Source organism: Myiozetetes cayanensis, unplaced genomic scaffold, assembly GCF_022539395.1.
Source record: "Myiozetetes cayanensis isolate MyiCay16 unplaced genomic scaffold, myiCay2020 scf1, whole genome shotgun sequence".
Classification (NCBI taxonomy): Eukaryota; Metazoa; Chordata; class Aves; order Passeriformes; family Tyrannidae; genus Myiozetetes; species Myiozetetes cayanensis.
This window is the reverse complement of record NW_026086604.1, coordinates 41679724-41703075: the sequence shown is the minus strand read 5'-3', so window position 1 is coordinate 41703075 and position 23352 is coordinate 41679724. Positions and strand designations below refer to the sequence as shown.

At 39.1% G+C, this 23352-nt stretch overlaps 1 protein-coding gene across 4 annotated transcripts in view; it reads right to left on the bottom strand.

The window, feature by feature from the left end:
- NOL4 (nucleolar protein 4) overlaps positions 1-23352 on the bottom strand; it is a 191096-nt gene that overhangs the window by 139884 nt on the left and 27860 nt on the right. For all 4 annotated transcript variants that reach the window (XM_050340809.1, XM_050340825.1, XM_050340817.1 and 1 more), the window contains exons 2-5: positions 16607-16756; positions 5724-5835; positions 5099-5211; positions 462-594 (exon numbers count right to left, since the gene is read on the bottom strand). In XM_050340809.1, coding sequence (XP_050196766.1) covers positions 462-594; positions 5099-5211; positions 5724-5835; positions 16607-16756 — 508 coding nt within the window. The remainder of the gene's footprint in view (positions 1-461; positions 595-5098; positions 5212-5723; positions 5836-16606; positions 16757-23352) is intronic.

Below are 23352 nucleotides of genomic sequence, written 5' to 3'. Positions count from 1 at the left end.
TGTTTCATTACTGGAGTTTGTAATTTTCATCTTTTCTTCTGAATATCACATCCCAGTTCCTATCTCTCTATTATTTTCCGTCACGCTACTCTCACTTTCTTTCAACCAGTAAAAACAACTTTCTCAGCTGCTTGGATTGCCTCAAAAAGGTTTGAGTTTCATTTCCTTTTATGCCTGTGTATGGTCACACTACATATATATATATATAAAAAAAAAGTAAAATAATAGTACTAAATATATAATGGTTGAAGCACTCACCTGTTGCCTAAGCAACAAATAAATTAGCCTGCAAAAAAAACCCAACTTCATCCTCTTCATGCTGAGATATAGGGAACATATATTTCAAATTACCTAATGAAACACACTATGAAGAAAAGGACACAGCAGGTACTAAATAAAAGCACAGAGTGGGAAAAAAGACAAGGCAATGCTGCATTTTCTGTATGAAATGAGAGCCTTACCATCCTGCTGGCCCTGGAGGTTCTGAGGACTTTGCATTCTCTCCTCCAGATTTGAGCTGAGGTCAGAGTTCACAGCTGACATCCTAGTTGAGTCACTCATATCAAACTCATCACTTTCTATAGAGCTTTCATCCTGCAAATGGAAAGATCCAGACACGTGTCAGAAAACACTGTTCACATTATATGTACAGTTCACTCTCCTTCCATTTGTTTCCCTCACACCTGGTGTGTAGTGTAATCACACAAAATCTTTGTGTATATAACCAAACAAGCAGAGCATATAAAGAAGAGCAAGGAAAACACTGTGTTTACGTGATATGATATTCTGACAAATGCGGTTTGTTCAACTACGAGGATACTCCATTACCACACTCTCCTGACTGTTTTCACAGTATTTTTCAAAAAAAATACTGGTAACTAGAGAGCTTGTAAGTCCTTTTTATTCAAATTAGCTTGAGGACACATCTCTATATTCCCTGCCCGAATCCTCTACTTTTCCAAGTGAGCTCCGTAATGCTGTGAATGACCACTGTCTTGGTATTGGCTGGGATAGAGTTAATTTTCTTCTTAGTAGCTGGTATATTGCTGTGTTTTGGATTAAATGTGAGAATAATATTGATAACACACTGGTGACTTAGTTGTTGCTAAGCAGTTCTTACCCTAAGCCAAGGACTTTTCTAGTGTCTCAAGCTCTGCCAGCAAGTAGGTGCACAAGAAGTCGTGAGGGAGCATGGCCACAACAGCTGACCCAAACTGGTGAAAGGGATACTCCATACCACAGAACATTACGCCCAATGTATGAACTGGGAGGAGTTGGCCAGAGGGGGCCAATTGCTGCCATGAGGCTGGCTGGGCGTCATTCAGTGGGTGGTGAGCAATTCCATTTGGCATCACGTGTGTTTCTTGGGTTTTATTCCTCCCTCCCTCTCTCCTTTTCATTACAATTAGTAGTAGCAGTAGTAGTAATAGCAGTAGTAGTAGTATATTTTACTTTGTTTAAACTATTTAACTGTTCTTATCTCAACCTATGTGTTTTCACTTCTTTCTGATTTTTCTCACCCATCCCACCAGAGCAGGGAGGGGAGTAAGTGAGCAGCTGAGTGGTACTTAGTTGCCAGCTAGGGTTAAACCACAACATAATAATAATGGCCAGTCTTCACGAGCGAAGATCTGGGGAAGGTCTTTACACCTTCCAGCCTGCGCATTGGATTTTTTAGGTGAGACACAGTGTGCGCGGAACTGAGCCCACCCTTTAATCCTAAGGTTCATCTGCCGGGGCCAAGCGAGCTTGGACGGTGGCAGCGAGGTCCTTAGGACGTAGATGGAGTGCCTTTTTTTTTTAAGGGTTAACGAGCTCCATCAGCCCGGGAGTGGCCCTGACTGGGAATCGAACCCGGGTCTCGGCAGTGACAGCGCTGCGCCCTTACCACTAGACCACCAGGGGCTCAACAACTACTCACATTAAGACATTTCCAAATGACAACTTGACCTAGTAAGAATCCAAGATCAAACTCCCTTGACATGATGTCACCCTTACACTGTTACTCTGTTTAAAGAAGCATCTACGAAAATTATACAGCTTACAACAGTTCTGAGCATGGTCAAATGACAGTCAGTGGCAAACCAAAGTAATATAATCACATGAGAGTCACTGCAAATTTATTTTACATTATACATCCTTAATATGATTTATCCATCAAGTCTAATTATTTATGCCCCTAGCATCTAACTGGGGATGATAACAGAGGGCAAAAAGTCAAAATCCTCATCATTGTCCTCATTTATAAAAGCAAAACAGTTTTGGACCTAGTCCACAAAATGTTCAAACACTTGTTTGACTTCAGTTGCTTCAGTCTCAATGAAGTTCATGTGTCCACTCATGGATTAAAAATTAAGCATCCACAAGTCTTGCTCTGTAAACCGGTAAGGCAATGTACAAACCTAAGGCAATATATTTTCAGTAACAACTTTGCTGAGATGGTTACTCCTGTAATGAAGAAAAGTATTGTAAGGAACTTAGAGGAAAATATATCAAATAATTTTGTATCCCCTGAATACCAGTTTGAAATATTTCTCCAATTAATTTTTACATTTTTTTAACAAAACCAGAACCGACAGAATTCTGACTATTTTTCTGGCTTTCTCACCAGAACTGACCTAGAATACCAGCTGTCTTTAGAATATGATTTACTGTGTACTTGTTATGAACTGGTTACTACAGATATGCATATAGCTGCTTTCTTCTTTCTGAGTGCTTGGCCCTTTAATCAGTTCCTCTCCTGAGTTTCAGCAATGTTTCCCATCTGCATGGGCATTCCTCTTGTTTTCAGAAAGCAAGTTCCCTGCAGTCATGACTCATGTTAAATTGGGATGAAGCACTGCCAAGTGCCATTCAGGAGCAAGAGCAGGCCAACACACAGGACAGTGATGTTCTGCACTGTCACACCAGGGCAATGACAAATAATAAAATAAACATATCTTGTTCTCAAAGATTTGTAAAAAACTAAATGGAAGAGTGAGGGCTTCTCTAACAGACACCTATCTGTCTTGCCCTACATAAGGAAGGAGCACCCCAGTTACAGCAACAGCAAACACCCAAACACCGCCCTCAGAGAGGAACCGTGGTGCCTCCCGCCCCAGACAGGCAGGGCCAGGGCACATGCAAGCTGGTTCTGAAGTTTAGGGAAAATGCACACTGCTTGTTCAAGGAGCAATATAAGGAAACAAATGCCCCCAGACCTTCTGGAATGCTGTGTCTCTATTAAAACACAGGGGTATTTCTCATCGAATCCTGCAGGGACCAGCAAGCGGCAGCTTACATTTTTCAATTGTGAGGTCAGGCAATTTTCATAGGCTCCCAGAAAGGGAGCTCTGGCTGACTCTTGCATAGGTATAAAATGACACACATAGGCAGCCTACTGTTTGCCACAGGCACTCTGCAGAATACCTCCACCTCACTTCCCAAACTGTGTAAACATGTATCCGAATCTTCATGGACACGTGGGCGTGGGAAGAAAAGCTGGCACCACTGGCATCCTTATATTGGCTCAGTATGGCTCTAAATTCCCACATAGTGATGAGTCCTCCTTTTAGATGAAGTCTGTTTCCCTTTTATCGATGGCCTCAGCTTAAAAATGTTGAATTGAGGATAAGAAAATTAGGAGGCTTTCAATCATTGTGCTAGTTAGTTGTGGGATCCAAGTTTACTCCTGTCTCAATTCCACCCCCTCCACAAGAATACAGATATGACAGATGAAACCTTGGAAACAGAGCTTTCCTACAAATTCAAGCATGTTTTTTAAGTACGTGAAATAGTTTGAACCAGAAATCCTGCTGCTTTGTACTACGATATTTTCACTGTCATTTTGTTCTCAAGGCAACAAATGTATGGCCCAGGGAAAAAAGAAAACCTTGGCAAAACTCTGCTTTGAGAAAAGACATAAGGATTATCTTGAGAACTTTTCTTGTGCCCACTCAGCCCTAGAAAAGACATTATTACTAAAACATATAAAAAATTACTTTCATAAATCCAGTGCTGCAGGCATTTCATACACAGTAACAACAGAGCTGCAAAACTGAATTGGGTAGGGAGAATACCAAGTAATGGTACTTCCTGCTGCCTCCATTTCATTGCCAATGGTTGGTCTAGATGAAAAACCTGGTTTAACAAAGATTTAAGTCATCAGACCAGAAAGACTAGACCAAAATGTTCAGGCTATAGAAGCACTGTGGCAGGGGACCCTGATGTAGCATGAGCATTTGACCTTGTTGTAGAAGTAGCAATTCTCAAAGGGAAGAAGTGGAAAAACCAAGGAGTCATTGAAGTCCTAACTCTACTGCAGGAATAAAGCCTCTTCGCTCCTGCTACTTGAAACCCTGCCACCAGATCCTGGAAAAGGGGCAGCACGTAATGGAGAACTCGATAGGAGGGAAAGACAACCGGGATATATTTGTGCACACAGAACTTTGAGGTGGGAATCTCTCCCTACACTCTCCCCACCTAAAAAAAAAAAAAAAAAAATAAAAAAATTTAAAAAAAAAAAAAAAGCAAAGAAAGGATCTTGATATTTCTAGAAGAGTGATGAAATCCCCATTCTGCTGAATGATTCATGAAATGTCCACCAATAGTCCATACGTACCTATTAGGAAAACAAATCTGGCTGACTCTGCAGAAGTTGGGAGTCAATCAGGGTCATGACATAATTCAGCTGCTAAGGTTGATTTTGAGGGTTTTCTTTATTTAAAAATATAGTTACGCAGACAGACAAAGAATGTAGAACTGCTTTTTGGCTGGCACATAGCTGAGCTTCTGTTTGGCAGCTCAAATGGTAAATGAACAAATTTTTAGCAAAACTAGATTATTACAAATAATTCGGTAGGTGCTATTCATTTGATGAAGCACTTCTTAAGATGTGGAAAAATCTGAATAAATGAGAAAAAAAATTATTTTTGAGAAGAAATAAACATAATTCAATCCCAGTTCTCTCTGAAGAAGCTTGGTTCTCAAACTACTTCTCTTCCATCTTTTTTCTGTCTTTTTATTCAAAATTCCAAAAGCAACCCCTATTCTTACTTATTAAGGTTTGTGCCTTAAAGATTTCAATAGAAAAACAAACTTTAAAGATTTCTGGGTTTACCTCATCTTGTTGTGAATTTAGTAGCTGCAGCTTCATGTGTTTCATATAAGCCATAGTAATGGGCATGTTGTAATCAATCATACTGGTCACCAAAGTTGGAGGTTTTCCATTATCTGCAACAAAAATAGTTATTATGCATTATTTGTTAATTGTGGAGGCTACATCAGCCTACTCTGCAGTCAAAGTCTGACTATTATGTCATTTAGTTCTAACTTTGGTATTTTCAATCCCTTTTTAGGCTGTATAGATGAAAGTCTCCTAAAGAAAAAGGAAAACCAAATTCAAATCCTGAAAAGTGATGTGTTCTTTTACTCCAAGTGACTCCAGCTCATACACCCTACCTATTCATTATGCTTAAGCCCCCATACAAACATTTCTATAGCAAAATAAATTATTTCCTTCAGATAAAATCATCTTTCTATCAAGGGTGCATATAGTATTACACTTCATCCTTAAGTGAAAGCAGAAGATTCACTACCTTCCAGCTTAAGTAAATGAGATGATCTGACTTACTGAACTGTTCCAGTCTACCAAATTTTTATGAACCCTCACTTAAGCTAGGAAAATATAAGTGGGTATTAGAAATAAAATTACTTTACATCCCACTATTTGACACTAAAGCTACCTTTATGATCCGCTCCATCTGGGTTTAAATGCATTCTTTTCTGGCACTCTGAGCAGCTCATTAGAAATCGTGTCACCGCTTCTCTCGGTAGGAAGGCATAGGTCTCTGAAATCTGAAATGAATAACAAAATATAGGTGTTATTATATAAGCTGATTGAACATGATTTAACAGAACTGATCATCATATTTCCAAATAAGGCATATTATCTTTTAATGCCAGGAAGAACAATAAAAGCATGTTCTGCATACTATGTAGGATTTCAAGAAACATCTATCCAATCTGCCTACTTATCATCTAATGGTTCCTAACAGTTGGTACAGAACAAAATTCCACTTATATCAAAAAGGGGGTTGTTTTGTTTACAGTTCTTTTCGAATTCCTTTCAGCAAAAAGATTCATACATAACAGCCACCCTACTGTGGAATGTTCTAAAAAAAAAAGTTGAAAAGAGACCTCTTTTTTATAACCAATGCCAAAAGAAGAAAGTGCTTGGCTTCTGTGCTCTATATATTTTTTTGTAACAATACGTAGACAGATATAGGACTCAGCAATGACAGTTTCCTTACTATTTTAACTTTGTACTTAAATGTTTTGTGAAAATATTCTTGGAAAGCTTGTGATTTTTTACTATGGAGTAAATATGCTATTTTTACCAATAGTTACAGAATTTGGGAATCAACTGATTTTAAAGACTCTGCTTTACCTGGAAATACCTTGAAAAAACAGGTTTTAGTTGTTTCCTGGTTTCAACATTATCATTCTTTCCAATCACATACTCACAAGCAGGCATCAGAGGGATTTTTCTTTTTTGAAAGGGGAGAGGAGGAAGCAGTTATTGCTGGTTTTAAAGATTGCATTCCCCCCACCCCCAAGGATACACATATCTTTATAGATATCTTGCCTTGCCGAGAAGGACCTGAAGTTTGGCGCCAAGCTGAAAATGAGCTAACAGCACACTCTCTGATCACAGATAAACTACATCTCATACTGGCTATGTTAAGTGTATGGCCAGCAAATCAAAAAAAGTTATTATCCCTCTCTACTCAGCACTGGTAAGAAAGAAGCTGGAATAATGTGCCCATGTTTCCCCTCACACTTGACAGTTCCCCTCCACACCTCAAGAAGGCTGCTAAGAAGCAGGAAAGGGCTCTGCAGCAGGCCACCACAGCAGCTGGAACCTAAAGGAAACCTTCAATCAAAGGCTGAGGGATGTGCATTTGTTTCATGTATATTATGAGGCCGAGAAAGATCTAATTGTAGCCCACCTCTGACTGAATGGGAGTTCAAAAGTTGTGGAGAAAAGCTCTTCAGAGTGTAAACCCACGGACAACAACAACAACTGTGGCTTGAGACATTCGAACCAGAATCAATATCAACAGAAAATTCTGCACTCCAGTGCACTGGAACAGCTTTACCAGATTGGTTAAATGGGATGAAGTCATCCAAACTTTGATATTTTCAACTCAGTAAAAGACAAAGCCATGACTTTTCTGTGATTCATTATATATATTGATTTACATACACAGAAGAGTGCAAGTGTTGTAAGGAATCTCTAGTCTTTCTTTTCCCAACTAAGGTGGTTATCTTGCCATAGAGGTAATCCTTAAAGAAAGACAAAGTCCCAGCAAGAGAGATTAAAAGAGTCAATTGATAATCTGCTTGTACTCCCTTACTGTTAGACCTACAGCAGGATTTGATTTCCTATCAAGTCCTAGGCTGATGCAAGTCTGTAGGAAGTACAGGAGGATAGAGATGGGGTGTATGAAACTGCAGCTACAGAAAAGACAGGATAACTTTCTTTAACTGGATGTACATGGGATTACATCTTGTTCAGATCACTCCTGCTCCTCACAAGGGTGTTAAGAGGAGGAAGAGTGGTCCATTTTAACTCTCTTACACTCTTCCACTCGGCTTGTCACCTATTTAGCCCGTGTTGAAACTTAGCTTTCCTAAAACTCCATGGACCAAATTTATCAGTTGAGAGTATTTTGAAAAATAGGTGCAGTTTAAATTAGCATATGTTGATGTGACATGTGTCATGGTAATGCATGGAAATGGTGCACTATAAAATTGGAACGCAAATTATATCATAATGTTTATAATATTGCTGTTTAGGCTGTTTATTTTTGTTGTTTTCTTATATAGCAGAAATCTTATTTTGGGAGGAAGAAGGGGATTAGTATAAAAGCAAAAATTGTTCTGTGATTATAACTGGCAAAGATATTTTTTGGGCCTGAAACAATTTATCTGAAAATTACAGCATTAAGTGAAGACACTTTTGAACGGGAGAGCCTACTAAAAAATATATTTTCAGGGTTTTTTTTCCTGTTTTTGATGCCACAGAACAGATGCTTATTTACCTTTCTAAATATGAAAACACTGTTACGCTTTATGGAATCTAAAAAAAAAAAAAAAAAACCAACTTAAAATCAGCTGGAATTTAGCACTGAGAAAATTGGTAAGTGCACATATGCAGCAACCTCTCTCTTACAACATTTAACACGTTTAGCACTGTATTGAAATTAATGGAGCCTACCCGTGGATTCATTAGTTGCCTGCGTTTGATAGGAATGCTCCATTTATTACAATCAAGCACCTCTGTCAAAATTCCAGTTCTGCTCAAACAAAATGAAAATCCTCCATGGAAAGCAAGCGAGCTAAGGCCCAGATTTGATAGGTATGCTCCACTGACTATAAGGGAACCAGGTTTTATAACTAAATTTGTCCACAGAGCAGATGCTCGTGTCTCCAACCTCCCACTGTAACACAGTTTTAAGGATGCCCTTCCCTAAATAACATCAGATTTCACCAACTTCCTCCCCTGTTTACTTTGTAATTTGAATCAATCACTTACATTCCTAGACTTCAGCTTGTATAAACTGGCATAACACAATAGGAATGATATTAAAATAGATACATAGGGTAGGGGATATAACCCACAGCTTTCCTTAATCTTATGCCTGAATATACAGAAAAAAAAAGCTGTCTCCAATTTTCAATGCCAGAAAGCTTACAAAGTGCCACTGTAACCCCCCCACAAATTCACGTCCCCAATATTGTGGATTCTTTTTGCCTTTCTCGTAACAGAACAAGATGCAGAGAGCCACTTGCTTCCTCTGGCCATGCTCTGAACCAGCTGTAGTCAGGAAGCTCTCTAACCAAAGTAGCAATAGACTGAAGACAAAATCCTATATTTCACCTCTCAGCAGAGTTTGCCAGCTTGTGCACAAGACTGCACTGATGCAGTTCAAGGAACTGGTTTGCAAGTGAGTATTTCAGAGCACAAGCTGGAGGCCTATGACACTTTTTAAGTAACTATACAGAAATACTTTAGTGGTCTGACCTCATCAGGAAAAATTGTTTCTGTCCTCTATTCTACCTGAAAGAATGCACCAATGACTCAGTCCTTACTGATGCTCTATACTCTCACTGCCTCCATCAGCCCTGCTTCTAGCTGTCTTCTCAAGGCTATTAGCTACACAAAATATACAGCCAAACCATCTTACAATAAGTATATTTTTCTCAAATACAAAGCCCTAGAAATATCCTTATGGGATTCCTCATTCTTACTAGTGCTTTTACTGCACAGTAGTATATCTTGTGCTGCTTGTAGAAATGTGTTATCTTGTAACTGGATGCATTCTGTATCAGAAAATAAGCAGATTCTAGCAAGTTGTTATTTAGGTATTGTGCACTAGGAATAGCTCTTACAGCTAAATGCTTTTTATATTGTAAAGGGAAAAATATATTAAGAAGAAACTAGGCATTTGGAGCATTAAGCAAAGACTGCAAAAATATTACAGGGTTTGTTTTAGCCTCAGAAATTACAAGATAAGAAGCAAACATTTCATAACAATACAGTCCATGCACACCTTCATTTATTTTCTTTGAACTGAGAGGAAAATAAAATGAATTGACTTCAGTGACTTCAGAGTCAGAGCTTTTATGATCTTATTTCACCATTCACAAGAAGTTTATGATACAGATTTTGACATGTAGGAACCCAGCCAGAACATCACCCAGCAATGAAGGCCTTTCCAGACCTGCTTACTGGATCCCATGAAGAGCACAGCAAGGCAAGTAATCCACTACCTGAGCATGTAATCTGATTTACACTGGAGCTAAGCGATGCGTGCCCTAATTGTCTATGAGAAGCCTATTGCACTCCTACTACATCACTGCAGGAAGAGAAAATGGGTAAAATCTCCTTCATGCTCTCCAATATTTAGATTATTTAAGCACAGGATGTTGTGATGATGTAGATTTCAGAGCTACATTTTTATTTGGAACGTTAACAAGTCCTAAACTGAAAGGCAGATTTTAGGACACATATGGCAGAACAGGAAAGACAAGTGTGAGGAGAGGGAGTGAAATTTTGCAAGTGAACCTATTAACCCCTGAAGAATTAGCATGGAGAATATATGTGTAGTCTGGAAAGATGTGTCAGAACAGAGATTTTGTGTATGTGCTTGTATTTTTTTAATTAAAGAGGGTAAGGGGGGAAAGATGATTTAAAGATTTCCAAGAGGAAAGAAAGAGAGAGACAGAGATAGAGAGTGAAGATGGTAATCTGTCCTGGGCCACAGCCATCAAGCCAGGTGGCAGAAACTGGTTTCTTGATGACAGTAGGGCAAGCCAGCCAAGGAAAGTCCTCTCCTTTCCTCAGCAAGAGGTCAGAATCGAAGACTGACATAGAAAAGCAGATATATTACCTCTGGGAGCTTTATCAAGAGCTCACTACCCTGCTATACTGGGGAAAATGCTGTTCCTTCGTGTGCTAAACTTGCGCTTCACAGCTCCCTTCCCTCCCCATATAGCAAAAGTCATTTTCTGTGAGGGAAACGATGGGAAACACCTGCTAATGGGACAATTGCCAGGACACTCAACACTCGTCCTTTGCATAGAAGCAAGAACAATCCATAGAGTAAAAGTGCACAAGGCTTGGGAGTTTCATCATGCAAACAAGAATGGCATGAATTCAAGCATGTTAAGGCCCTGCACAAACCTCGTGTTCTTCCCATTCTCCAAGGACAAGGTCTGCCCTGTACAGAAACCAGCCAGGCTTCAAACCTGCTTTAGCCCTGTTTGATCAGGAAGGAAAGGATGTTTTTCCACAGTGCAACCTGTCAAAAAATTCTTCCCCAAGGAAAACACACTCATTGTGATGCTCAAAGGGGACTCACTCATTCCTGTTTTGGGAGAGAAAAAGACTGAGCCCATGTTTCACGATGTGAGGAAGGTTCTTCTTAGGGTGAGAGGAAAGAAGCTACTCAAAAGCTTTATCCCAAATCTAGAAACACTTATTACCACAACAGCTGGATGAAGTACAGGATCCCAGATATTGCCCCACATCCAAAAAAACTCCTGTTATGCCTCAGATGTTATGTACTATCGATCTGAATCATGGGTCATTTACCGGCACCACTTGCGTCTCTTAGAACGCTTCCATCGGCGTTGCCTCCGTACAATCCTAAACATCCACTGGACTGACTATGTGACCAACAGGTCTGTCCTTGAACAGGCAGCAGTCACGAGCATTGAGGCCATGCTGCTGAGAACACAGCTGCGCTGGGCAGGGCACGTCTCCAGGATGCAGGACTACCGCCTCCCTAAGATCGTGCTCTATGGGGAACTTGCCACTGGCTGCCGCAAGAGAGGAGCCCCGAAGAGGAGGTTCAAGGACTCCCTGAAACAATCCCTCACCCTTGGCCATATCGATCACCACCATTGGTCTACCCTGGCCTCCAGTCGAGAGGCCTGGAGACACACCATCTATAACGCTGCTGCTGCTTTTGAGAACACACGCAGGATCACTCTCGAGGAGAAAAGACAACGCAGAAAGAATCGCGTCTTGTCTGATATCACCTGGGGAGTCTTTCTGCTGTGCCTTCTGCAACCGGACTTGTCTATCTCGCATTGGCGTTTTTAGCCATCAGCGCGCTTGTAGCAAGCGTGGGTAGAGCCCTTCTCAAATCTTCGTTCACGAAGCCTAGCCATGATGATGATCTATCTGATAAGAGTCTTGCCTCAGGCTACTTTCCTTTGACACATCGATATCTCCCCCATGTTTTGCAAACCTGCTTCTCTTCTAGCTCATCAGCCCAGTAGCTTTTTTTCATTCATGGGTTGAGACTCTTATTAACTGACCCATTTCTCCTGCTCAGATGTCACAGCCCTCACTCACAACTCAAGTCCACTGCTGTAATGTTTCAAGGCTTTGCACAATGACTAGTCAGGCTCAACAAGCAGGTATTAAATCATCCTTCACAGGTAAAAAGTAGAATATATTCATAGTATTTAAGGTCCTTAAGGTAGCTATGAGACTTTCACAAACAGTTGTCAGCTAGATGATGCACTTAGTTATGGGAAAATGTGTCTAGATATAACACAGAAAGGTGAGGCACCTACTCAATTGTTTAAATGAATGAAAATCTAATACCTTTTTTAACAATATTAAACAAAGTAAGGGAAATAAAATCTACTCTGAAATACAGGGCTTAATCACTAAATCTGGTCTAACTGTACCCATACCTGAGCCTGAGTGGTAGCACAGACATTTTACATCTTCAGTCTCATCACAGACCATTGGTGTTTCTTGAAAAATGTAATAAGGCAATCTTTTTTTTCCTGTTTTGCGCTGAATCACAGAGTTCTCCTGACAGCTTGAGCCTGTTGCATTATGCTGCTACTGTAGCCACAACTTTTCCCACTTACTCCCACCTCTGATATACCCCTTAGCACTCATGTTTAAACTGTAGACACAGCTGAATAGTTTAAATCAAGAAATGTAGCCCTACAAAGGCACAGCAAGTCTGCTATGCACTTGTTGCATGTCTTTCCTAATACAACCAGTTGGATTGTTTTCCTTACCGCTTCTCTCCTGTGCATCCCCATCCCCACTCTGATGCCACGGTTCTCCTATGGAGGTGGACATAGAGGGTGGGATGCTATACAAAAATAACTCCCTTGGAATAAAGAGTGGAAAATACTACCCAAAGCAATGCAGTTCCTCTTGGATACTGAGCTGTAGCAGCAACTGCTAGCAGAGATAGCCCTACGAAAATCCTTGGTACTTTCTCCTGACCACATTCCCTGCATCAGCACATTTCACCCCACCTCCTACGGAGCCTGACAGAGGAGTAGGAGGGAAAATACAGGACAAGCAGTGACCTGTTTGGGTGCTTCTGCTTTCCTTGGCCCAAGGAACATGCTCTTTTCGCCTTCCACATCTTCCTAGTCACCTGCGCCCCTGTTGAGCAATCGCCTTGGCCAGGCCGTATGTCACATATCCTGCCTTTGTGACGGAGTTATCTCCCAGATCAAGGCCCTCAGTATCTTCCCTGTTTGTAATCTTCCCTGGGAATCAAGAAAATAGCTGAGACTATAAGCATCATAATAATTATTCCTTTAGTCTGGCAGACTCTAGATATGATTTAAAGTTCTTGGTTTCATTTCACATATATAAGTCATGCCTGGTTTTTCGCTAGTGCAGATCTACCTACAGTTATGCTGGCAAGGAACACAGCCCATCAATCTTACTTTGTATGCACATGAAACGAGCACAAAACCTACCAGTTAAATAGGACGCTTACTCTCTTTTGCATATTTTCAAGGTTACTCTCCTACATCATATATACAGACTGTACAATTTCCTCGTGATGTTTAAGTTTGCTAAAGAAGAGAACAGGACCTTACACTAAAGTTAAATATTGAAGAACAGATACTTTCCTAGTTTATCTATAGGGTTTGTGCCAAAAATCCCAAAGTTTGATCTTGGTACATTGCTGCTACAATTAAAACAGAAAGGCTCCCTTTCCTATGCGCTGCTCTACTAAAAGTACAAACTACCACATCGTATTTATCTTCCTGCACAGCTCTGCCACAGGAAATCCCACACAAATCAATCAGTTGTAAAAATGCCATTCATTTCCATACAGTTAACATAAACACGGCAGTGCAGTTACAGATTCACTAATTGCATTTGTAAACTGTTCTGAACAGTTTCAGAGACACAGACTGAGTACTTTGAGCACTCCAGCACCTAGGGTGATTCTATCAGATATTAAAAAGGCTCTATTTATTCCTAGTCTGTTACTCTATATAAATGCAAACAATAGTTAATTAAGTCACCCTTGATAATTTCATTATCCTTCCAATCATACTTGAGTGTTATTAAAAATTTTGAGTGCAGCAGGTTCACTACTGAAAATAGAGGCTCACACATACATAAGCAAATTATGGACTTGAAATCAATACAGTGCCATTCTTAGGGCTGTACCATTAACTTTTCAGAAATACTCAGGTACTGAAAATCCAGGACAATATTTATGAACTTCAGAATTTAGCAGTTTTGTACCAAATTTGTGGTGGTTTTCTCCCCGTAATTTCTCTGTTGAAATGTTTTGGTTATCCAGTCAGAGAACAGAAGCAACATGACCATCACATGCCAGGAGTTATGAATAACAAATAGCAGTTGCAACATACAGTTCGTCAACCACCTCCCCTGTAAAAATTTTTCACTCAAACTATTTGGTGAATACTTATGTGTGATAAATACATGCAGAGATCTCAAGGATGATTAACTTTTGACATGTGAATAAAGAAACAAGACTAAATTACTCTTGCTCCAAATTCACTTAATAAAATTAAACCACACCAAAGTACTTCAGTTTGATTTATAAAGCTTTTAGAGTGTAACGTTTTGTGAGACAGTAACCCAAGATACTACCTTTTTCCTCCTTACAGTACCACAGAGAAGGTAGATACTACATGGCTTCCTGGAACAGATTGGCACTACAGCTCTTAATTTTTAGTAAAGGCATTTTAATGGACAAGTCCAATAAAAGGAATATGATGATCTGGTAGATTTTGAGGTCTGTTTACTTAACCTAATTCTTACATCAGGATAGAGAGCAAAAATTGAAATTAGTTTCTTCTGGAGTCTTTTTTACTTTTTTTTAATCTAAAATTAGTCTTTCAAAATTATATATGTGAATCCCATCACTGAGAAATATGACTCAATACCCTTAATAAACTAATATGCAGTGAAATGAATGTACAAATATCGCAGACTCTGATAATGACACAAACTTATATTTGGGCATCCTTAACGATGCACAGGTTCACATCTCCATGGCAATAAAATTGGCATCAAATGAAACTACTGAATCTGCACAAGTAGTTCTCCTCACCAAAGTTACACTAGTTGTCTTTCATGCTGTTCACAATAAACAAATTTCTTATCTGACCTGCAATCATAGGGTTCTTACAGTAGTAAATATTATACTTGGCATGTATTTGTAGGATGATGACTTGAAGTATTGTATTTATAGTTGGCAGCATTCCTTATAATGGTATATTATTCTAAATAGTTTGTGACCTATGCCTTTGAACAGATTACTGAAGTAAAGCAAAACAGAAATAGAAAGGTCCATGGAAAATATTACTTTTCTAATGCTTTCTAAAAGAGAAGAGCAAATATCAAAATGGCTGAGGTGCCAAATGAAAATTAATTCAGACCATTTGTGTTTGTTCACCTTGAAATAATGCTCCAAGCCTTAAAAAGCACACCCAGATGAAAGATATTTTCATATATCTATTTTAATGTCAATACCACTGGGAAAAAATTATAAGAAATTTTGTCCAGAGCTTATCCCACAACAAAACATCTGAAATGGCCTATAAATAAAATATCTGTGAAGGCATTCAAAAATACATAGAAAAGATTGTTTTATAGGTGGAAAGGAACAGAAATGGAAAAACAGCTATTTCTTACAGCTAAAATTGAATCACAAACCTGGAGTTCCCTCACATTTTGGTGACCTCTGATGAAAAACAGCTGACATAACTGCAGGTTGTTTTTAAGATGAAGAAGACTGTGTTCAGCATGACAGGCCACCTCAGGACACTGTGCACAGCCTCCTGCCAGCTTGTCCCACTGAGACCGTAGAGAAAGGTGCCCCAGATGCCTTGCACCCTGGCCAGGGTTGTATGATGGGCTGGGGGCCCCTGCCCTGCCACTCTGGTGAGCCCCTCATGTTTCAGCAGCTGGAAACAGCTGGGCAGGTGCATCAGGGTCAACCTCTGAGCATGCCTGGCACTATCACAGCTCTGCACATGAAAGGCTGGCTATCCAAGTCCAGGCAAGAACATACATTTTAAGCACCTTGGAAGAGTGCCACAAATGTTTCATTACTTCTCCATAAGAAAATAAAGTGTTATGTTTGTGTCACTAACACAAAAGCTGTTTATAGCTATTTTCAGGCAGTGACTTAACTGATTAGGTAAAGCAACAACATGCAATTAAAATCTTAGAAACGGTAATTTTTCTCTATTCAGTCAGTTTATACAGGTGTGACAGCTGCCCTCTCAATACTTCCCTTATACCTAGTAGCTTTCTAGCCCTTTGAATATAGAACATTTACAAGTGTTCATACCATTAAACCATTAGTTATACTTAGTCTGAAGCGGTAAACTATAAGGCAACTTCATTCATATGCTGAAATAGAGCAACTCATTTAGACAAGTTGTGGCAATACCTTCTAAGTCTTCTTTCACACTTCATCCTTTTGACAACAATTGATAGAGTTATTAGAGAAATTGCCAAACCATTATAGAAATAATAAATTCTTTTCTTGTACCAGTAAGAGAATCTCTATTGAAGTCATCAATGGATCTGGCCCTTGTTACACAGAAAATGTGATTTCTAAACTATAAGTTTTCATGCATTACTGAAACACCTCTAAAATCATTTTGAGGGTGAGGGTTGCAGTACTAGTAAAGTTAAAAAAAACCCAAAAGCACAATTCTCATGACATGTGACTAAGCCCAAATAATTCACATTTTTAGAGACTTGTGTACAATTTAATTGGTTTTTACTTACTGCTTTATACGTTCTCTTTTGTCCAGCATGTTTTCTAATTTGTTCTCCATTAGGCCCAGTTTCAACATGCATGGAATAGATAATGTCAAAGAAATCTTCCACGACGGCCACCCGCCGTAAGGACAGCTTCTCGTCTACACCTACTCCATCCTGCAATGAAAAAAGAAAGAGAACAGAAAAAGTAAGGGAGACAAGATGAATAGATAAATTATAATAATCATGAGACACATTCACCTCTTTTAGCAGGGAGTTTAAGGCCCTTCCATTGAGACTGGAAGGTCACCCACCCTGCAAATGACCGACGCAGTATTGTAGGGCAGCCACATGATCAGAAGGGTCACATGGACCCTTGCAAGCAGTCCATTTTGCCAAGCCAAGGCATTTAGCCTCTTCCACTCCAGCATTTAAAACAAACAAACAAACAAACAAAAGTATCTGTGCTTCTTTCTCCAAGTGCAGAAACAAGACTCAAAGGCAGAAGCAGTCTCAAACACATGGCACAAACATGCATTATGTGGTCGTTAGTAAGGAAGTAAGAGTTCTTTTATCCTCTCATTCCCTTCCCAGTAAATCTGTGCCTAGCATTTCATAAAGATATTTAATACAAGGTTTTAATTCACAGAGCTGACTGTAATTATGAGTATAAAGGAAGTTGTCACAAACAACTTAACCCTGCAAAAATTTCTTGAAGACATACTACATGAAGACACATCACAACATGAGAAAAAGAAAAGGATGCTTTTAAAATTTGCTACTTTGCATACAGGTGTCCGGTTGGAAGAACTGACAAAAAAGTGAGGACATCTATCATCTGATTTTTAGAAGTCACAGTGCTACAGTACCTAAGACTTCTAAACATAAACAGTCTCCAATGTCTCTCAAATTAATCAGTTCCATTCCCACCTTTCTAATGGAACCATCCATACAAGGTTTTATTTGTTTTATAGCTTGCCTATGGACTCAGTTCTAAAGAAGGGGCAGGAACTGAGACTCTTGTTTTTCCAGAATAGACACCCCTCATGCAGGCTGCATTTTATAATACAACACCAGTATATGAAGAACAAAATAAGAATGGCCAATTCACTTGTACTCCAGCAGTGTACCTGAATTTAGATCTCTGGAAGCAGCAGAGTAACCTAACCTTTACTGTGTATTTAAAGCAATAAGGGTGCTCCAAACTTAATATATTTGATAATACCATTACTGATGCTGTAATTCATGCCACAACCAAACTAATTCACATGGACACTTTTGTGACAAAACGCATGTAATTATCTCTGCAGTGACTAAACAAAGACAAAATATGAGAAATGAAAAAGTAATAATTATGTATGACTCCCAGTTGCTGTCCCCTTCTCATAACTTCTTGCTAACCCATTCCACCAAGTTTACTGGATGCGGAAAAACATGGTTCATTTTTCTCACTGGTCCTATTTTTATTCCACCCTAATTACTTTAATTCTTCATATATTTCAAGGAAAAAAACCCAAATAATCCCAATGGCTCCAAAGAACCCCCTAGGGTGACACAGAGGAGCTCTGACATGTTCCTAGTAGCAATGAAGAAAATGCCAGTGACTGCATAGCATAACTTTCTAACTGTGCATTACTCCAAATGATAGAGGGTTAGGAGGTGTTGATAACACTACCAGCCAAACAGGCTTTACCCTGTCCTGCACCACTATGCCCAACCTTCTTCAAAGAGGTTCCTACCCAAAACTACTGGTGTCTTCCATCCAAAACAGTAAGTTTTGCTCTTTATCCACAGGAGAGAGCTGGACCAGGGCAGAACCCCAGCACATGTGTAATGAAAGGGCTGCCACAGTCCTGATAGAAATGACTGTGCTGAGGATTCAGGGTGCACAAAGACGAGGAATTTGCAGTGCAGTGTCCACCACAGGTTGAAGCCTCAGAGAGATCATCTGGGAACATTCGATCTGAGAAAGCAGCAAGGCTCCCAACCCATGATCAGTCTCTAAAATTTCACTAACCACCAGCTCAAAAACTTTGTGGCATTGTGTCAGGTTTTGGTATAACCATCATTAAGAATTTGCTTGGCACTGCCCACGACCATTGCCTACTATTTAAAACAAAAATTTGCTTTAGAGATGGGGACAACATAAAATTCAGATCTTCACATCTTTAATCTTTAGAGGAATTCACATGTGAGCACTGTAGGGGGGCTCATCTTCAATCATTATTTTCTCACCACCCAAACAGCACAGTGGGATCCCTAATAATTTCAAACATTCTCATTATGACGACAGTGTTATCTCACACCACTCTCCAAACACTCAGAAGTTTATAGTGTTGATTAACTGATAAAGATTTAATCTGTTTATTACTAATGAGTTTTGTTTTATGAAATTTCCTATGAGGGAGCTCTCTTTTTTAATTAAAGAGAAAGGCATTACAACGATATTAATTTAAAACCTGAGAAGCCACCTCAGCAGAGCTGACACAGGCAAACATTACAAATACATTCAAAGAAGAAACTCGAAAATGAAACTCATTTGCTGCTTTTGGTGGCCATAGTGTGCAGTGCTCTTTCAAATGGTCCTCCTACCTCCCTCCCCAGACATGAATACCCAAAGTGTGATGGGGGGGTTCTCTTGAAGCTGCATTTCTCCATGCAGCTGAATAAAACAGTAAGCATTGCTATTACTTCTAAATATGCACAGACATAAAAGCTGTACAAACTCTCTGTCGTGACTCCTAATGAAAGTGCCAGAAAATGAATACAAGTTTTCCAAACTTTGCCAGTCAAAAGGGGTAGGAAAGAAATGGTTTATGTGGAGTGGAAACTGCTTCACGGAAAGAAAGGACTACTATTCAACATCTACACCTGCAATTTCACCATAACTTTATCTGGTGGGGCCTGGACGTGATTAGGCTGGGCTTCATCCTGGTTGGTGCTGCATAAGGCAATAAGGTATACCTTGTTTCAGAACTCCTGCAGTGCTCCAGGAGGTGCTGAGTTGCTGTGAGTAAACAGTTCATCTGGCACCATGCAATGCTGTGCAGCATATGTAAGCCTCAGCTGCAGAAGTAATACACGGGATGAGTAACTTGAATAAGATAGATACTTACTGACACTTTTGACATCCAGTACTGACATCCCAATAAGTAGAAAGCTTGGGCAAATGATACAACCTCAAGTCTCCATTTAAACCATGAAGTCTCTGAAGTGGACACAGTTGTATCAGGCTTTCCTGCCATATGCCATTACACTATACTTTTATCCCGAAATTGCTATTTGATAAAGGCATTAACAAAGAAGCTCTTCTTTATAAGCTGGCTTTGGGTATAAATTTTCACAGTGCCTAAGGGGACATTTTTTTTTAGCTTCAACTAAGACCAAAAAAAAAATGAGTGAGAGAATACATGGTAATGCTATTCCCATGACCGAAAGGCAATGAAATGTCCACAAGGGACACGACAAGTAATAGGCTTAAACCACAGCATGGGAGATTTACATTAGACATTTGGAAAAACTTACTATTGATGTGGATAGTCAAGTACAGTAATAGTTAGCCTGGGGAGGCTGTGGGATGTATGTCACAGGGGGATTTAGAGACCAGGTTAGGCAAATATCTGTCAAGGGATAGTTGAGTAAATCCTGTCTTGGATAGACTAGATATTAATTGAGTTCTTTCTTGATAACTCTAGGACTGAGAAGCTTAAATAATACTTTCAAAGTGACTTGGACACTAACAACTCTGGAATAGCAAGGAGCATATTTATAAATCACTGAGGTATTTTTAGGACTTTTATTCAGCATGGCAAGAGTCCAAGACTCACTTTCAAAAATTACTTAGGAACTGAAGCCTCTCTGAATGTTTCACTTCAAACATTGGACTCAGACTCTTCAATCTTTTAGGCTGAGTTTCATCCCACTTGTTTCAGCCATCATTGAGGTTTGCCATGTCCTTCTCCTAAATCAGTCATCTCAGATGCTCTCTCGCCAGCAGTGTGATAGACACTGACAAAACACAATTCATCCTTATAGCTGCTGGAATGGTTTCAATCTCAACCAGTGAGATGCTACTTAATTCTACTCTTTTCATTACAGTTATTCCTGTTTACTCTTGTTTTTATCTATATCCAGAGATCTTCCTATGTTCCTATGAATAGAAACAAATAGATGTTTCTTTTCATTTTCAGCCCTACAAAAATCCATTTGCACACTGAGATTAAAGTTTGGCTTGTTTGTTTTTAGATATATACACAAAGAATAAATTTCTGAACAGAAGTGAATTTTACAGAGAGTTGTGCACCTTTCAGAAAGTGCTAAGGATCCCTTTGAACAATGATGCTTGAGGAGACAGGCAGTCTCTTTTATTGAGGTGGAATCTATGGGGCTTGTGGGAGTAGAGAAGGGAAGAAAGTTTGCCAGTAAAGCGGATAGATAAAACTCTTAAGACAGAAAAAAAACTATTAAATGAAAGATTGTTATTTTTATAGTTACTTTGCAGAGGAGAAAACATTTTAATACAAGCCTTTAAAATTAATGCCATTGAAACAAAAGTGCTTGTAATTCCTTGCTTGAGAATACCTGCCCGATCTCATGTTGAAATTTCTTGGAGGAAATAGGTCTCATAAAACACTCTCTTGCTTTGTGAATGAATATAACTATCAGCATCTTGACAGTGTTCAAAACATATTCCTATAAAGACATGATAGATGGAAATAGAAAGTAAAAGGATAGGCTTTGTTCATGGTTTTACACAAAATGTTCAGGTCTATAAAAAACTGTTGTAAAAGTATCAAAGCCAGAAGCACCTACAAAACATTAGGAGTAGATGCAAATAACAATCAGCCTAAACATTTCTTTACGTAATATAAATCACATCTAAATCTAAGACTGCTTTGAATGCAGAAATATCATTTTTCTCATATAACCATTTCAAACAACACCAGAGCTAAAGCACATTTATGTCCCCACACCTCTACTGGCCAGTATCATATCTTTAATGTCCCTGGATGGGAAGCAAAGTCTTTTGCTGACTGAAGCCCCATACTCTGAATGAACAAAAAGGTTTACACAGAACCCTTCACCTTGTAAGTTTATATGTAATGAGGTCCTGACATGATTGTATGTAGATGTTTTACTCCCTTTGGATTCAACACAGAAAAATTTTGTATTGTAAGTGTTAGGGGGAACCAATGGTAGCTGATGTATAAATGAACCCCATAAATCTGTCTGCAGAAATAAGTAAAAATAATTTCAGATTGAAAATCCTGTTACACATTATTTCTTTTATCTGCTTGCTCAGTAACTGTAAAAAATACTAATATTTAAAAAGAGAGATGACCATTTTAGAATGTCTCTTATTCCCATAGTAATGAATAAATCTAGTTACATCAGCCTATGTATTTGAATTCCCAGGTTATTAGTACATCCATTTGAATATCTAACTCATTCCTGTCAGTGCAGTGTAAACCCTCAAAATATCAAAGTTATCAGTATTTGATAGCTATTATTAGGCAGCCTAAAATAAATAAGTTGATCGTTTCTTTTCAGTTTCAAATGGAAAGTGTCTATAACAGCTAAGGGGATATTTATTATTTGAAATGTATAGTTTCTGTTCCTCATTATATGATGTTTGAGCAGCAAATCTCATATTTTACCAGCAGATGGAGACAGGAAAAATCAGTGTTATATTAAAGCAGGACCATTTCCAGCTAACAAGTTCTCCCTCTGGAACCTTTAGAGCAAGAAACCCTACAAGGACTAAACAAATAACCTAGGATATAGCAGCAATGAGTCAAACTAATTGTAAAAAAAGATCATGAAAATAAAGAGAAGTAAAATGACAAATAGATTTGCCATTTGAGATGTGAGACTAAAACTAATAACAGACACAAAGTTTGGGGATACTATGAAAGCTGTAGGTAAGAAAAGGTCCTCTGACTGTCTTTATAGGTGAGTACAAGACACCCAAAAAAGAGAATGAGAAATCAAATAAATACTGACCAGAAATCCTTTTCTCCTTTTATCTCTTGGACCAGTCCAGATGATGGTAAAGCAGTAAGGCCAAATCTCTCTCCATAAACAGTAAGGGGTGTATGCTGGGTGCCATATAAATCTAAAACATCCTGCCCAAAAGGGCTATTCTATTGAGTCCTTTCAGGTAAGGTCATCATCTGGTGTCAATCACTACCTTTATTAAATTAAGCACCAGCAAGTAGAGAGAACGGGTTGTGAAATCCAACTGTGCTTCTGCAACAGGCAGAACTATCATCATCCCTGTTAGTGCAGGAGGAGAGATTTGAAATGAAACATGGAATGTGGCTGCCAATTCTTGTGTCTCCTACTGAAAACAAGCAAGGACATGGGAAGCAAGAGGCAATTTTAAAAAGAAGCCTCAAGATCAAGGGTACTCAGAGCACTGAAGGAATGGCAAGAAGCCCTCAGTGACGAATACAGGGACAGGCAGAGCCCTGGTTGCATTTTACTCTTCATAGTTAAGAGTTACTTCTCAACTGAGGTATGAGTACTCTTTTCCCTCAGCACACTAACACCTGATTATTTTTTTCCTTAGGTGTTTAAACTTTTACACAACCATTCTGAGCAAAATCAGGTCACAAGTCACATTTCACTATTTGTGAAGTCTGTTGCTGCAGGTGAACCAAATGTCATGAGCTGTATTTCTGTGAACAAGTGGGGCACCACAGGAGCAGCACATCTGCAGAGCAAAGCAGTTGATATCAAGGAGTTGATGGCACACCATAACTATTTCAGGC